The sequence below is a fragment of the Sturnus vulgaris genome, chromosome 8 (assembly GCF_052056855.1).
Source record: "Sturnus vulgaris isolate bStuVul1 chromosome 8, bStuVul1.hap1, whole genome shotgun sequence".
NCBI lineage: Eukaryota > Metazoa > Chordata > Aves > Passeriformes > Sturnidae > Sturnus > Sturnus vulgaris.
The window spans coordinates 17,366,139-17,382,188 of NC_142250.1; the positions used below are offsets into that span (position 1 = coordinate 17,366,139).

At 41.2% G+C, this 16,050-nt stretch overlaps 1 protein-coding gene across 2 annotated transcripts in view; it reads right to left on the bottom strand.

Annotated features, from left to right (window-relative positions):
• ADK (adenosine kinase) overlaps positions 1 to 16,050 on the bottom strand; it is a 271,853-nt gene that overhangs the window by 253,260 nt on the left and 2,543 nt on the right. The window contains exons 1-2 of one of the 2 annotated variants that reach the window (XM_014879844.2): positions 10,028 to 10,165; positions 3,572 to 3,646 (exon numbers count right to left, since the gene is read on the bottom strand). In XM_014879844.2, coding sequence (XP_014735330.1) covers positions 3,572 to 3,646; positions 10,028 to 10,041 — 89 coding nt within the window. In that variant the 5' untranslated portion in view covers positions 10,042 to 10,165. Of the gene's footprint in view, positions 1 to 3,571; positions 3,647 to 10,027; positions 10,166 to 16,050 lie in introns of those variants that run through there. The other variant, XM_014879843.2, reaches the window with a different exon arrangement.

Sequence of the window (16,050 nt, forward strand, 5' to 3'; positions counted from 1 at the left end):
TTTCACATATTGAGAAGTTTCCGGACTGGCACAATGGTTCTGTCAATGTGGATTTGTCAGCATTGATTCTCTTCTCCTCCTCAGCTCATGCAGCTATAGACCCAGCCAGAGAAGGTTTATCCATAACATGAACACACATTTCTCAACCACTGAAGTACACTTGAGGTGACAAGTAATGCCCAGATCTCTACAGCCTACAAATTATCTATAGGTAAGCTAAATTCAGTATCAAAAACTGAGTATCTGCAAAACAGGGTGCTCTAGGGAGAGCAACGAAACACATGTCATCTCCTAACTCTTAACAGGATGCTGGAGTATTCACAGGAGTCAGCAGTACAGAGTTCAGCGTCTTAAAATGTCATTGGCATGTTAATCAGAATTTCTTTGCCCATTTTAGCAGAGTTTAATATATGTAGTGTAGATTAAGTTATTTTTAAAAGCCTGTTGCCGTTAGAAGGTAAGATAATCATTCCTGTTAAATGTCATGGGTAGAAGTGAATACACCAAAAGCTTTAATGAATACCTGTTAGCAAAGTTCTTTTCACACATTAGCATAGCTATAGTTAGCAGTTCACCCACAATGCATTAATTATTCTTCCATCCCTTCCCCTCTCACCCCTAAAAAGCTGCTCTTGGAGCAAGTATCCACATCTTCATAAATTAAACAAAAATACTCTTAGGTAATGGAGTTGATGCAAACGAAAAGGAGACCAAAAAACCAAAACAAAACCACATTTCTGATATTTCTTTCATGCAGATACTAAAAAAACCCAAGGACATATGGTGGACTATATTTATTTCAAGACTTCTTTCCATCTCTGTAAACAGAAACTAAAGTGGTTTGTGGTATCACCGGTTTTCAAGAGTGCCATCAACATTGCTAACACTTTTCCAGATTGTCTCCCTGCAGAGAGGCAAGAAACGGGACCCAGCAATCACGGCTTAACAGAGGCTAAAGCTGCTCTGACTCAGGTAATGCCAGACTGCTGATATGGTCTGAAAAGCTCAGATGGGCATAGTCATGTTCTGTTGTGATATACATTAAAAATGCCTCTCCTAGGAAAGGCTTAGAGCCCTCCAAAACTTGTCGAGAGAGCAAAAGACTTTGGAGATCAGATTATACCAAAATCCACTTTGAAAACAAAGTGTCAGTGTTGTGCTAACAACCCAAGCCAAAAATACCACCCAGCCCTCCAACACTGCTCATTTCCTCAAATCAGTATTATATGGCAGCAAGTGTTTAGAATCTACAAGGGGCAGGTCTGCATTACATGTTTACTTTCAGATTTATTTATAACATGGATTGTAGGCCAATTAAATATTGTTAAAAAGACCATTTTCTATACTTCCTTATGCAGTTTCAATTTGCACTTTCTTAACAGAAGTTACAAAAATAACCTGTTAACAGGACTCATTTTAATACTCTCATTTCACTGACACTATATATTGATTAAACTTGCAACATCAAGTCCTTTATTCTGAACAAAGGTATTTATTCTTAAAACTGAATGTATGAGAGGTGGATAAAGTAACAGAAACATTGTAGAAGTTAAAAGCATAAAATTCTTATGGGGTGTTTACCTAAACTTTTCTTATTTTCCTAAGCTACCTTCTCAAGTCAAAGCCCTGCTGGCCTGATGGCTTCATTAAACATTCCCATCCAGTAGAGGAGGTGAGAAACAGACTCAAGGTTGCCAAGATGCCAAAAGCTGACACTAAGTGGCTAGAGATGGGTGCATGTCTTGTTTGACAAGAAAAAAGAGAGTCTACAACGATCAACAATTTCTCTTTCAAATGCTTCACAGTCCTGAAATGTCTTATGTTCTTGCACCTCCCTGCAGCATTTGAATAGATAACTTTATTCTAGTAGTTGTTCTACAGCTACATTTTCTACTTTATCTCCCTTCACAAGCTGAGGAAGCATGGGATCTGATTCCCATTTCAGGAAGTGTTGCAAAAGGTAGTTGCACCTGGAGTAAAAACATTCTTGTTGGTTTGTTGAATGAACTTCTCTGCATATACTGACAAACAGGGAGAGGGATATGAAATCAGGTGTGGGAGAAGGTAAACAAGCTCCTCAATTTTGAGGCTATTACCAGAGCTATCCCACTATCAGCAGGCTCCCTGTGAAACTGCTAGGGGAAGACTGCTCATGGCTTTCAATAATGCAAGACCCCACAAACGCATTCTGGCAGCAAAGAAATGCTCACAGAGTGTATCCTGCTCCAGGAGATAATTCAATTTGTCTGCCAGGATTCAAATTCGAGTACATAAGGCTTCTAAATTTTAAATTAAATTAAATTCTGCACAGCACATCACATCCAGTGAAAAGCACAATGCCCTCCTGAAAGATTTCAGTGCTGCAGTAGAGATCCCATCATCTCTATTATGTCAGCAATTTATAAGGATTAGTTGGGGAATATTGCTGGGCTGGGAGAAGGGCATTACTTATTTTTAGAGACTGGCTTTCAAGTTATTTCAGTGGAAACATGAGGCAGTGAATTATACCAGAATAATTTACTTTTTTTGAATATTCAAGACATTGAATCCTGATTTCTGATTTTTTTTCCAGGTGTTTGAATTTTACACAGTCCATTACATTCTTGTCTTTTGTTTCCAGCTTACAACATGGAGACTTTCACTTAAACCTTAAGATAAAATTTCAGTGATGAAATACCGATGACAAATTATTGCTATTAAAAGCATAATATTTGTGGCTGACAATACATAATCAAAAATAAAAACTCTGCACCTGTTCTTTATTTGGTGATGTGAAATTTAGTTGTGATGCAATATTCCCATTAACAAAATAAAGAACGATTAGAGAAAAAAATTATTAACACCCTAAAAATTAAAGAAAAAATTGCTAGCACTCTGAAAGATCAACTTACAAAGCAGAGAAAAAGTAGCAACAATAAAAAATGGAGCTCAAGCAGAAAGATTTAAAAGAGCAATTGTATTTTACACCTCTGGAAAAGACAGATCTCTAAGCTGATTCAAGAATGAGTAAGCTTAATGCCAATTAAGCAATCCAGCAATATAGTTATATGGGTGGTAGCATAACAAGTAGGCTTGAGCAAGATAACAGACAACCCGATAAGAAGCAGTCCTGTTCCTGACTGATAAACTGGAATATTTTTTTAAAAAGGTATATTTGCATAACTTTTCTTGGTATGTTACAGAAATGGCCCATAGACTTCACTGAAGAACAGTACAGTATTAGTAAATCAAAAGTAGCACATGAAGATTCATACAAGAGCTACCTAAATCTTACTGAAACTGATGACTCCTTCCAATTAAAGATTAGCAAAGACAGCATGAGAAGACTAAAATAAATTAATAAAAAAACATATGAAAACACTGGAAGTTTTCATACATACCACCACCACCAGTTTCATAGAGCAAAAACAATTAAATGACAGATACCATGCTGGCTACTTCCAGCATAAAGGCCATAATCCCAGAGATCAGCATAAACACAGTATTACACAGGCAGGTAGCCCTCCATTTATTTATAGGCAGCATTCTGGAAACAAAATTGACATTTAAAAAAAAAAATATCAATGCTTACTTGTCAAGGAAGTCCTTGTCCACAACTGCACAGATATCAAGCAGAGGATTCCCCATTCCAAACAGGACATTTTCACTGTAAGAGAATCAATTATTTCAAGTTAGCTTTGCACTGGTTTATTGTTCCTAGTATATGTAAAGACATCTTTTATTAGAGAGGAAAACAAATAAATATACATTTTGCCCAGCACAGTAAACACACAGTGACCTGGCATATACAGAGAGTAAAATTTGAGTACCATCCTACAGTGATCTTTGATCAAAACACAGACTGCAATAATAAATGTATTATTCTGTTACTATATTGTTAAATTAATATTATTATTCTGTTAATATTCTGCTAAACTGTCACTTACTCAGATAAAGAATTTAAGCTGCATGCCACGTTCTCGAGTTTTAAAAGATGACACTCAAGTGGTAATACTAAATTTTAGACAGGGGGAGCATCACACCAGGGTAATAAGAATTTCACTGAGCCCACTAAGTTGTCAGGTACCAACAAATAATTAACAATTTGAGTGTGTTCTAATAAACTGAAACAAATAGACTACAGATTCTGCGTTGTCAGCCATTTTAAACAGTGCAGCTGTCTATTGGTAGGTTGAATGTACTTTTAAGCAATTTAACATTCATTACCATGACTTCTTTCACATAGAAAAAAGATATAAAAAATACTGTAAACAGTATTTTTGAGAAGGATAGCTTTAACATTTTTAGATTAATTCAGAAACCATGTGTTATATTTTCCTGAATACTTGGGTGATAATGCAGTAATACCAAAGGATTAGTTATGTGGCCTAGTGTCAAGTAGGAGTGAATGCAGCTGTTCTCTAAAACTACATCCAAACCCATCACATTCCTTGCCAAACTAACGCCTACTGTCTCCAACCAGCAAGCCACACCCATGCTCTGGCTACCAAAGGTACCTTCATTATGACCACCTATACCGGGTTTGTGTGGCCAGGTTTTGGTAGCGAGAGGACCACAGGGGTGGCCGCTGTGAGAAGCTGCCAGAAGTTTCCAGCATGTCTAGCAGAGCCAATCCCTGGTAGCTCCCAGACAGGCATGCTGCTGGCCAAGGTTGGGCTAATTAGAAATGATTGTTACACTGGTAATAACAGATTTAAAAAGAAGGGGGGGAAAAGTTATTGTGCAGATGTAATGGAGCCAGAGAAGAGCAGGGTGAGAACATGTGAGAGGAACAGCTCTGCAGACACCATGGTCAGGGGAGGAGGGGCAGAAGGGCTGAGGTTCCCCTGCAGCCCATGGTGAAGATCATGGTGAAGCAGGACGTTCCCCTGCAGCCCATGGAAGAGACACACACTGGGAAATGTGGATGCCTGAGCAGAGGCTGGGACCCCATAGGAGGCCCATGCTGGAGCAGCCATCTGGCAGGGACCTGCAAACCCATAGGGAGAGGAGCCCACACTGGAGCAGGTTTCCTGGTAGGACCTGTGACCCTGTGAAGGATCCATGCTGGAGAAGCCTGCCCTTGAAGGACTGCACTCAGTGGAACAGTGACCCACGCTGCACTGTGGAAACCTTGATACTGAGACACAGCAAATCATGCTTTAAGTATCCTAGTTTTCGTAGCTTTAAGGACAGTCCTTTAGAGCCCATTTCACGGTAAATAAAATGTGGAAGATGCTGCTTCATGAAGATGGAGCCAGAAATGCAGCTCACTCACAAATGGGATAGTTAACATCTGCTTAGTAAAAACCTGTAAGACTGACTAAATACTTTTGTCAGTGTGACAAATAGCACAGTGTTAGAAATAGCATAACCATAAGTTACACCTGGCTAGAAGACAAGAGGAAGAGACAGATGATAGTTCAGAAGACATAAGGATAAAGGTGACTGCAGTTGAAGTCACAAGACAGAACATTCTCTCCATTGTAAAGCCTAAGTATTGCATAAATAGCACTGTAGAACAATGAATGAACTCAGAACTTTAAGTGTTGAATGTAGATCTGAGATCCCAAGTTATATGTTCCTCTACTTAATGTTTACCTGATCCTCATATGCTGTGAAATTCTACGCATCAATAGATTTATAACTACACTTAAGAAAACGTATTATAGATAACCTCTGCATAAGACAAGAGCCAGCACTTTAATGGTCAGTATGCCAGAAAACAGCAGCTGTATTTTAAAAAAACAATCTGAAATACAGCTGACATGCAGAGGTCACTGCCTATGAAGAAGTTACCACGTTCAATGGAAAAGCAAAATAGAAGCTACCAAACATTCAAAGAGCTGTGGGCTACAGAACCTGCAGGTCAATGTGTTCAAAGCAGCACAAGAGCAACTTTGTGCAGAAGCTCTATGAAGCCAATAACGTGCATACAAACTCCTCACATGTCAGCAGCAGCAGGAACTAGAATTTTCAGTGCCATTTAACCCAGGCAGCTCTTTATATCACATGTAAGTCCTGCTCATTCCCAAGCCTTCCTTCTCCCACAAAATTTTATAATCATATCCATTCAAGTATTCCAGAGGCTGTATGTAGGGCGCCATTTGGAATCAAGTTTTAAAAGCCAAGGTAGCTATCATTAGACTAGTAAATTCAGAAATATTCCACTGAAACTTCTGGGCAAACAGTCCCCAAATTCAGTACAGTTGTTTCTCACAACTAAATGTAGGACAGCAGAACTTGACAGTGTTTTAAACACATAAAACTTTGAGTAGATGTGAAGAAATTAAGTGTTATAAACTGTTTACCTATTTTTGCAAACAATCTAAACACATAAGACAACATATACTAATTTGTAGCTCTGTGTCTTCAATTAATATATATTTCCACATTTTTGGTTTTTTCACTTAAATGTTAGAATTACCTAAGTCCCAAGATACTAGAACTTCCATGCTTAAAAATATATATTACCATTCCATTGGAAAAAAAAAGAAAAATCCATACACTCCATTTGTACTGGGAACCGGAGTTGTGTCTTCCTTAACTGTCACTGTATTTGACAAAAATACCTTTACGGGCAAAACGGAAAAAATCTAAACAATTTCTAAGTCACAAATTTTTAAAAGTCAACAAGCAGATATTTAAGAGGTTGGATTTCATCTCAGAGCTCTTTTCCAATGTAGCTGATTCTGTGATCCCCACCGTGATCAGAATTTTCTAATACAAGCTTTGTGAACCGATCTGGAAAGTCCTACTGTTAAAGAAGAAGACTTGACTGTGTAAATTGTTAGCATGCTCAACTTGACTAACTCAACACTGGCTACATTTAGTGCAATGCAAATCACCCTTCCCTTCTTGAGGGGCTGCAAAGTTTCTGCACTGTTATACCACTGCACTTCTTGTGGCACTACAGGAGGTACAACTACTTGGCTTCAGTTTAGCAAAAATTTTAAAAATATTTTTTTTAAATCTCATATACTCTGTAAAGTCACGTAAGCCTCTACAAAAGCACAAAATAAAACAAATATTTTTATTACTCTGCAGAATGCTAAAATTATGAGTCTCCAGAGCGAAAAAATGAGATATTAAACTCACATTCTCACCAAGTTGAAGACTTGGAACAGTAGATTTGAACCTTATAGGCTTTATGTTTGCTATTTAGTCACACTGGACATCTGCAGTGATTAAAATTTCAGTGATTATTTCCAACCAACTAAGGATAAAACATAGTGAGGAAGCAGCAATAATTTTCTGAAATCTGAGATTTCACAATGCATAGGTTATTTAGGAACATATCTCTGCCACAGACACAGAACACACTTCTGTAGTCCCCAGCCTCCTTGACTCTCTCCAGTCCCTTCTCTTTCACTGGAGTACTGGTATCATTCAAAAAGTATCTTCTTGTTTCACCTAACTAACCTGCTGCAAAAGAATATCTGGAGTTCATCAAGAACAACTCCTTCACCTGCACAAATTAAGGACATTTATAATTGGCTATACAGTCAGCATCTATGTGTGTATATGCATACAGACACAGAAAGTGTAGATAAATGTGAATGAGACACATACTTTTTACACTTTATTAAGATGTTCATACAAATCTAAAAGTTGTTTGGACACACAAATACACCGTCCATCTAGCAGGCAAAACTACAGAACAATAACTACAGAAAGCTTTGATGTACATCACATTTACATTTGTAACTACGGACAAGCAGCAATACATTTTATGAGTTAGGACTACATGAAGTGTGAGTTGCAATTACAAGTTCAAGCAGTGTAACTCATTAAGTTATAAATAAATCTTCACCTATTAATTAGGCGTTTTGTTCAGACATTACCAGTATGACTGATTTTACACAAATGGTCAGTGTTTCACACCTCTTATCACAAGTGACAGAAGTAATAAAATGAAACCAAACAGGATAAAAATAAAACACACCCAAATAAATAAAAAAGAACCCACAACAGCAGTACTGAGCTACCTTTGAACCTTTCTTAAGAAGTCAACAGAATTTACTGCAACTGAATGATCTGGAAAGCTGTGTCCAATCTCATGCTCTACTGCTGCAGGCATTTTTTAAAATATGGTCCTGATTCAAGTTGGCTGCTGAACATTAGCAGTACTATATCCAACTATCACACAATACCGTTATCATCCCATGCTGCTGCGCACTTCCGTGGAAGAGCAACATCAAAATATCAGTGAATGCTTATTATTAGTTACTGGCACAGAGACAGAGGAATATTTTGGGCCTTTGGATACTGGCAAGTCAGAAAGCCTTAAACATGACTGAGACATTTGGGTGTGCAATTGCATGGCAGCACGCTCTGTGCCTCGTCTTCCTTTTTCAAATTTAAGATACGGTCTTGTAAGAACTAAAATATTAGTATTTCTAAAGGGTTTCACTATGCCCTTTAAAGTAAGGCAAAACAAGGCATGTTTTAAGCCTGTTTTCAGCATATCCATTTCAGTTTAAAACCCTATATAACATGAGATTTGAACTTACCAGAAGTTATTTATATGTGTAAAGAAAAACAGCAATAATACCAGATTTATAGCACCTGACTAGCTATAAGCTCTCAGCTAAGAGCATCCTTCTCTCATCCCACATACCCATGCAACATCACTACAAGCAGGATGATACTGTTCACCGTAACTCATCTAATACGAAAGTACCTTAGAACTATTGTTCCATCCTTCCAGAGTTCAGACAATTTTCTTGCATCGCTGGTCAGCAAATCACTTTAGCATATAGACCTTAAACATACAAGGTGACCTGCAGGACTGCTCACATGCTTTCCTGACATACGTCTTAAGCAAAGACAATATTTGGCTAAGCTATTTACATACTGATTTAGAGGAACATCTTCAGTGAAGATTTCATTTATTATGAAACTTTCGTAGTCTTCTAAAGTGACGCACTCACAGGTTCCAACTTGGAAAACAAGCCTAAAAGCTTTGGCCTTATGTAAGCAAGGCTGCCGCAGAAAAAACTGTTCCACCACTACCCGGCTCCTCACACAGCTGCACTAACTCCACAAGCTCCAACAGTGAAATACTACTGCAATTTCAAAGTTACCGTCTCGGTCAGAAACAGTGTAAATGAAACCTGATACACGGAGTTCGGAGGGTGGAGAGAGGAGATGGGAGAATTGCCCTGAATTACCAAATTGAACTTGGAGTCTGTCATTTTAGGCATTTCTTTAGTAGCCGAAGACCTGATCAAAGGTTACCGATTTACCTCACAATACATCCCTATTTTAAGATGAAGTGTTTGGGGGAGAAAAACGATTCACAGTAACTCCTTTCACTGAATGTTAAGTTACGGGTTTGTCATTCTCCGGGTTTCGCTGACAGGCTGATACCACCACAGCTCCAATAGCCTGCCAAGAGCCTAGCCTGATAATAAGACCCTGCTTCTCGTTATTGGGGATTCCTTTAAAATCTGGTTCCAGTCACGGCAAGCTACAGCGAGGGTTTAAGGTTCCAAGGCGGCTGCGGGAGCCCCTCAGCACGCGTCCTCCCACGCCCACGGGCGGCACCCGCGGCGGGCGGCGGCCGCCCACGCCCAGGCGCTACCTGTGACAGCGGCACCGCCGCCGAGCGCCGCCGCACGCAGCCCCCGGCCACCGCCCCGCCGATCACCTGCGGGCCCGGCCCGGCGCTGCGCTGCTCGGGGCTCTCGCTCCCGATGCCGCTGGCATCGCCCAGCGCCGTCAGGAGCCCCGGCCGGGCGCACCCACCTGCCCGCCAGAAGCCAACGCGACGCCCCGGGAGCGCTGTCCCCACCGGGCTGAGGGCCGGTAGGGCATCGGCACGGCTCTCCCTCCTTCCTCGCCCCAGGGGATGGGGCGTGCAGCCGTCAAACCAACTCGGGGCGGAAGGAAAGGGATGGGACGAAGCCGCGCTGCCCCGGACCCTGATTACACTGCGGCGGAGCATCGCGCCGAGCACCCCCGCCCCGCCAGCATCATCATCCACGGCCCCTTCCCCCGGGACGCAAGGCTGTGCTGCGGACGCTGCGCGGGGGCTCGCCATTACCTGAGAGTGGCCATGGCTCCACGGCCGCCCGCGGCGGAGCCCCCCGGCAGCGGCACTAGCACCGTCGCCTCTCCGCCAGGCGCCCGCGCCTCAGCCGCGACTGAGCACCGGGCAGCGCTCGGCCGGCCCACCGCGCGCCCCGCCCCGCCCGCTCGCGCGTCCCGCCATTGGCCGGGCGGCGGGCGGGGGCGGGCCCGGGCCCTGCGCGGCGCGAGGAGCCGCGGAGCGCCGGCGAGGGGCCCCGAGCCCCGGTTCGGCAGTGCCCGGTACCGAGCGGAGCAGCCCGCCCGGCACCCCCGGGCTCCTCGGCCGCCATCTTTGGTGCGGGCGGAGAGCGCGCGCCTCCACACAGCTCCTGCTGCTGCCGTCCCCTCTGCGAGCCCCGGCGGCGAGTGTGGGAGACTGTGACAACTGGGCAAAAAAAAAAAAGTTTAGTGGCGGCAGCGCAGAGGTGCGGGGCTCGAGCCGCACCGCCCACAGTAAAGATGGCCAGCGCTGCCCCTCAGGGGTCACGGGGCCGTGGGAGCCCAGGGGAGCCCCTGCCCCGGGTCCATCCTGGCCGCGGGCTGCGCCCGCCCCGGCACACGATCGCTACACCACGAACGCGTTTCCATTCTTTCTCTTGAACTGTTGGGTCAGACGCGAAGCCGCCCCGGGTGCCCTCCTGCGGAGCCTGCCTTCCCGGGCGGGCGCGGGCCCGGCTGCCGAGCCCCCGCAGCGCACACCGCCTCATGCCGGGCTGCCGGAGCGCCTGGCAGCCACCTGTGGAACGCAGCGCTCCGGGTGCCCAGCCGGCCAGAGGGCACGACTACAGACACGGGGAGAAAAGGGCAGCCTGTCATTGCTTAGCCCCTTTTCCTACTCGCCTGACACCGGCAGAACTGTTCTATCAGAAACGGAAAGCCGCGTTAAAGCCAGGTTTCTATCGTCACTCTTCATTTGGCTGTCAAAGTTTCTACCACACTGTGCAGATTTGGCACTTACTTTGTTAACTTACTAGCACCAGAAACACTGATTCATGAAACTGAAGTCAATAGGTTGTTTTTGCCAAACGTGAATCCCACATTGTCAAGTACTGCTGTGTCACCTCTAACTAAATATTTAAACTTCACAACTTCATAATCCTGTGGTTATTAGTCCGAAGTTTCCCTTCCTTTCCATCTACAAAAGGGGAATATTGTACTCAGAAAAAATAAAGCCAAACTTTCCATCTATTTCTGATTTTGGGGTCTCTCAGAGGAGATGATGCCAAAATATGACACATTGATGAAGGGCAAGTACCTGCATTGTCACATGAAAATAACAGGAACATTTATGCTCAATATCTGATGGAGGACAAATCTCCTAGGTTCTCTAAATCAGACACTCAAAAATAATCACCACTTATTGAACTCGCCACAAAATTCTCATTATTGAAGTGCATCAGGGGTCCTGAAAAGTCAAAAAGAATGGAAAACACATTCATCCTCTTACTGTTATTGCAACACGAGGTGCAAGAGATCCTCAAATCCTGAGGGAGGATTTTGAACTCTATTGAAATGCAAATACATAGATACATAATGGCTGTATTCTCTGATTCATGTTGAACAATTTATTATGTCTACTTTAACAGTTTCAGTGCTTAATAACAAAACCTCTGTTTTGGAACCTAGAGGGTGGGGGAGGAGGATCCTATCACCAGCTAATATAATAATAGCTACGTAATTTGCTATTGTATATAACTATAGAATGCAGCTGTCTTCTTGGTTCTATCACTGTATTCAAAATAATAAAAACATTTTTTAAAAAATCTAGTTGTAGATTCCCTCATAAATAATTGCTTGATTTTAACAAGGACATAAAGATATGCAAAGAAAAATAGATATACTTCAACATGAACTATATTTACAGTAATTTGCAACATAGAGCTGCATATTATGAATAGTAAGCCACAGAGTAAGAGGCCAAATGAGGTACCATCAAATGTTTCTAAATTTCACCACTTAAGCATATTTTCTCTAAAAAACATTAATGTCTTTTCGTGGAATAGCATGTATGACACCTCAACATTGGTCAATAGCACTTTATAAGCTTCCAGCTATTCCCTGTGCCCGGTCATCTTGCTTGTGCTATCACATACTGACAGGTTCTACTGCTACTGCCATCTTTGAGGCACCACCTACCCCTACTACCACTTATCACTGGGCTTTTGGTCATTTGTCAGGCAAGTGCTAGACATGCAGACCTAACCCTAACCTCAGTAAGTGAAGAAACAGCAACCAAGGTATCCCTGGAAAAATGGTCAGTTATGACTCGGGGTCACTTAGAGATGAACTGAATACTCGTGGCCCAAGTTCAACTTGCAGTCCCATCGTGTATGTGCTGGGCAGCCAGCCTGAGTTTGCTCAGCCTTCCTGACTCCTGACCTTCCATACTCCCTCTGCTTGCATGGGACAGCTGACCTTGCCTTCACATGTGATTTGGCCTCAGAAATCCCTGAGAGAAACATGGAATTCACAGCTTTTGCATCTAAAAATACATAATGCCTGACAGAGTCTAGCCACAATTTCTTGACTGCTTTTGTTACTATACAAGAGAGAAATCTTCATATCAGTTTCTCTATATATGATAAACAACTTCCTCAGGTGATTTCACTAAAATGTTTCCTTTTAAGCATACTATGAATTCAAAATAAGCCATCCCTACCTCATAAAATAACAGGCAGGCATATGAGAACATTTAAGACTGTACTTTATTGAAGTAATCCATGAAACTCTACACGTTATATATTTGTAACTTGCGTGTCCCAGAGATAGGAAATCTAGGCCTTAGCCTTGGAATAATGTGTTACATTTTACACCGCAAACATTTGGTATAAATCAAACAATTTATGAGATATAAAGAAAAAGTTCTCTATTAACCCCCATATTTTCACTCAATTTCTTCAATGTACAGAAGTACAGTTGATCTTAGATAAGCTACCCATCTGTTTGCAAGATAGAAGAGTGACCTTTTATGCAATAGCCCCAGCAGACATTATAAAATGGGACTAGTGAGCAGCAAGTCCACAAAAATAGTATTTTGCAGAGCTTGCAGATAGCTTCTATTATAACAGTTGTTTTGGAAACTTTTCTATAGAGAGAATGTAGTATCTTGCAACATAAAATAAGATGCATTTTAGCTTGTATGGGTTCTACTTGCAAAGTATTAAAAATCTTTTATTATTTTAAAAATTCTGTAACATCATCCCATTTCTTTTCATGTAGCTTCACAGAGTGTTCAGCTGTAAAAGCAAAGGAAACTCTATACATCTGCTAATATTCAGCATATTGCAGACACCTATACTTTCTTCTATTTTATTCTAATCAAATAGCATAGCCCTTGAGACAGTTACAACTGCTTTGTGCCACTGAACATACAAGGAAACAAACCCCACAACAATCTTTCACTGTAAATGAAATCCCAAGGTAGCATAAAGCCAGCAAATAGCTTTATCTTACCATATCCTTCAAGTGCAGAACAGCTTTTACTGTGGTCAAACAATCATTATGGAAAGTATTACAGTTCAAAATGGAAAAAAATCCCTTTCCCTTCCCTGAAATCTGAGTAATACCCAAAGACTTCTCTCCTTCACATAAAATGTGTTGATATTATATAAAAAATAACATTGTGTGCTACAATTATATATTATATGAATAATATATTTTTAAGAATCAATTTATGTAAATAAAAAATGAACAGCCTTGAAAAAAACACTGTGTTCACATTGTATCTGCAAATTCAATTTACTTTTTTCAAGAAGATAAGGTTTTCCAATACATTGTCAGCAAATAGTAATTAATGACCTTTAGATAGCAACCCATTCCCTGCTTCTGAAACTGGTTTTGTGAAATATTTGTGTACCATGCCTGTGTAAGTAACTACTAAAATTCAATATCGCAACCTTGAATTACAAGCCAGAATTTTGCTTCCAAGATTTCCACATGAAATATACCTTAGCAACAGAGTAAGCCAAGATCTTGTTCTACAGAATTTCACATCGTTGCACTAACACCACAGTCAGCTAATTCTACATTCATTCAAGTCTCTTTTCTGGGCATCTTCCTTGTCTATTCATAAGCAAAATTAGTAGATCCAATGAGGTGAGTAATCCTACACAAACTATTCCTTGAGCTGAAAAAGAAGAAACTGAAATCGCAGGAAAACTCGTAATTTCAAGATTCAAAATGAAATAGCCAATTTACACTGGCTCCTCTCTCCCAGGTAATGCAGCTTGCAAGCAGCCTCAGGGACAGGGCTAGTCCCAGTGACTGAAGGGAGGCGTCCCAGCAAGGCAGAGCTGCACCTTTCTGCAGGACACGATGTCTAAACTACTGTTGTGGGTGTGGCTCTGCTGGCCAGGTGGGCTGCAGGTAACATCAGTAAGGAGAGAAAAAGATCTTGTAGTCCAGAGAACAAAGAGCCTTCTCACAACCTCCTCTTTCCTCAGGTTACACACTCCCTACCATAAAGCAAGGAATTACTTCAATTAAAAAGATGAAATACCATAGCAAGCTTCTCCAAAACAAGAACACAAAACTGTGGAAACATGACACATGCTGTGCAAAATCCCAGAGGATTACATCAAAGGCCAGGTGAAGACACTTGTCACCGGTAATTTGAGAGTTACACATCTGAACAATGGAAAGCAGTGCCTGCACTGTAAGAGCACAGTAGTTTCCATGCTGCAGGTCATTCCGGTTTTGGATGTATTTCTGTCAACACAGCTTGGAAGGGAAGGTAACTGTTGTTACATCCTAAATAAAACAAAATCAGCGAGGTCTGTTGCCAGTGTCCGCAAGAGCATTTGTTTGTCAGATTTCTAAAGGGGACTAAATATTCATCTGAAAAAAAAGTCTATTGCTGTAATTCTGGGAAAAAACACAGCAAAGTGCTTGAGTTTCAGATCTTTCTTTGACCTGAGGACATTATGAGTACCAACATGGAAAGCATTACCTGTATGTGCAGTAAAAGAAACAGGAAAGTAAGAAAACTATAAGCTATGAAGTCAAAAACTGAAATGAATACAAACGAGGAGAAAGGTGAAATTAAAAAAAAAAAAGATAAAAGAAAAATTACTTACTAAATTCTAACTGAAAGCTTTGTCACAGTTAACTTAAAATATTCTGAATCTTCTTTCATTTATAAGGAGTTGATGAAGAAATAAGCCAAGTTAAAAGTCAGCTTATTAAGAAAATTAAAAATGCGTGAAATTAGCAACATTTTTTACAGCCGCTAGCATCAAGCTTTCTAAAATCTAGTGGAACAGTTATGACAAAGGACTGCTTTTGATAACAATTATGCACAGAGTATTTGATACTTTATTCTTAAAAGGAAGAGATGCCTAACAGTAACAGAAGAGGAGGAATACTGTACTTTGTACTTTTAGTATGAACTACTTGCCAAACTGAATGCTTACATTGTCTTCATGTAGATAAACTGATTTGTTCAAACAACTAGCCACGTCATGACTATTCAATCAATACAGCAGCAGAACAGCTAGAAGGTCATAATGCAGAACAGGGGACTTGACAAATTTGTGTGCAGAGGAAAAAATGAACATGCATATTTCTATACAGACATGTACATATAAGCTCAAACATTTCTACAGAAAACGTCCAAATTCTTTCATAACAGAACCAGGCTGCTAACAGAATCTGCCTGCGGTTTTCACAGACTTCCCTAACAAAACCAAATATAAAAGGACACAAATCCTTAGTAATTCTCCTCTAAAGTAACACCTCATGATGTTTCTAGTAAGTTGATGCTACCACTCAGTGACAAGCCATTTGCAGTTTTGCAAGCCCATTTTCTGTTCAAACAGTGCAGTTTACACACGTACAATGATATTCTACTTCACACAGCAGAGATGCAGTCAGAAGCCCAAAACAAGGCAGCACACATTAATGGCCTTGCCTAAAGCCCATTGGTTTGTACTGGGGATTTGCACCCGTCAATAAAGACAATGCAAAACCTGCCGGCCAGCAGATGAATGTCAGCACAAC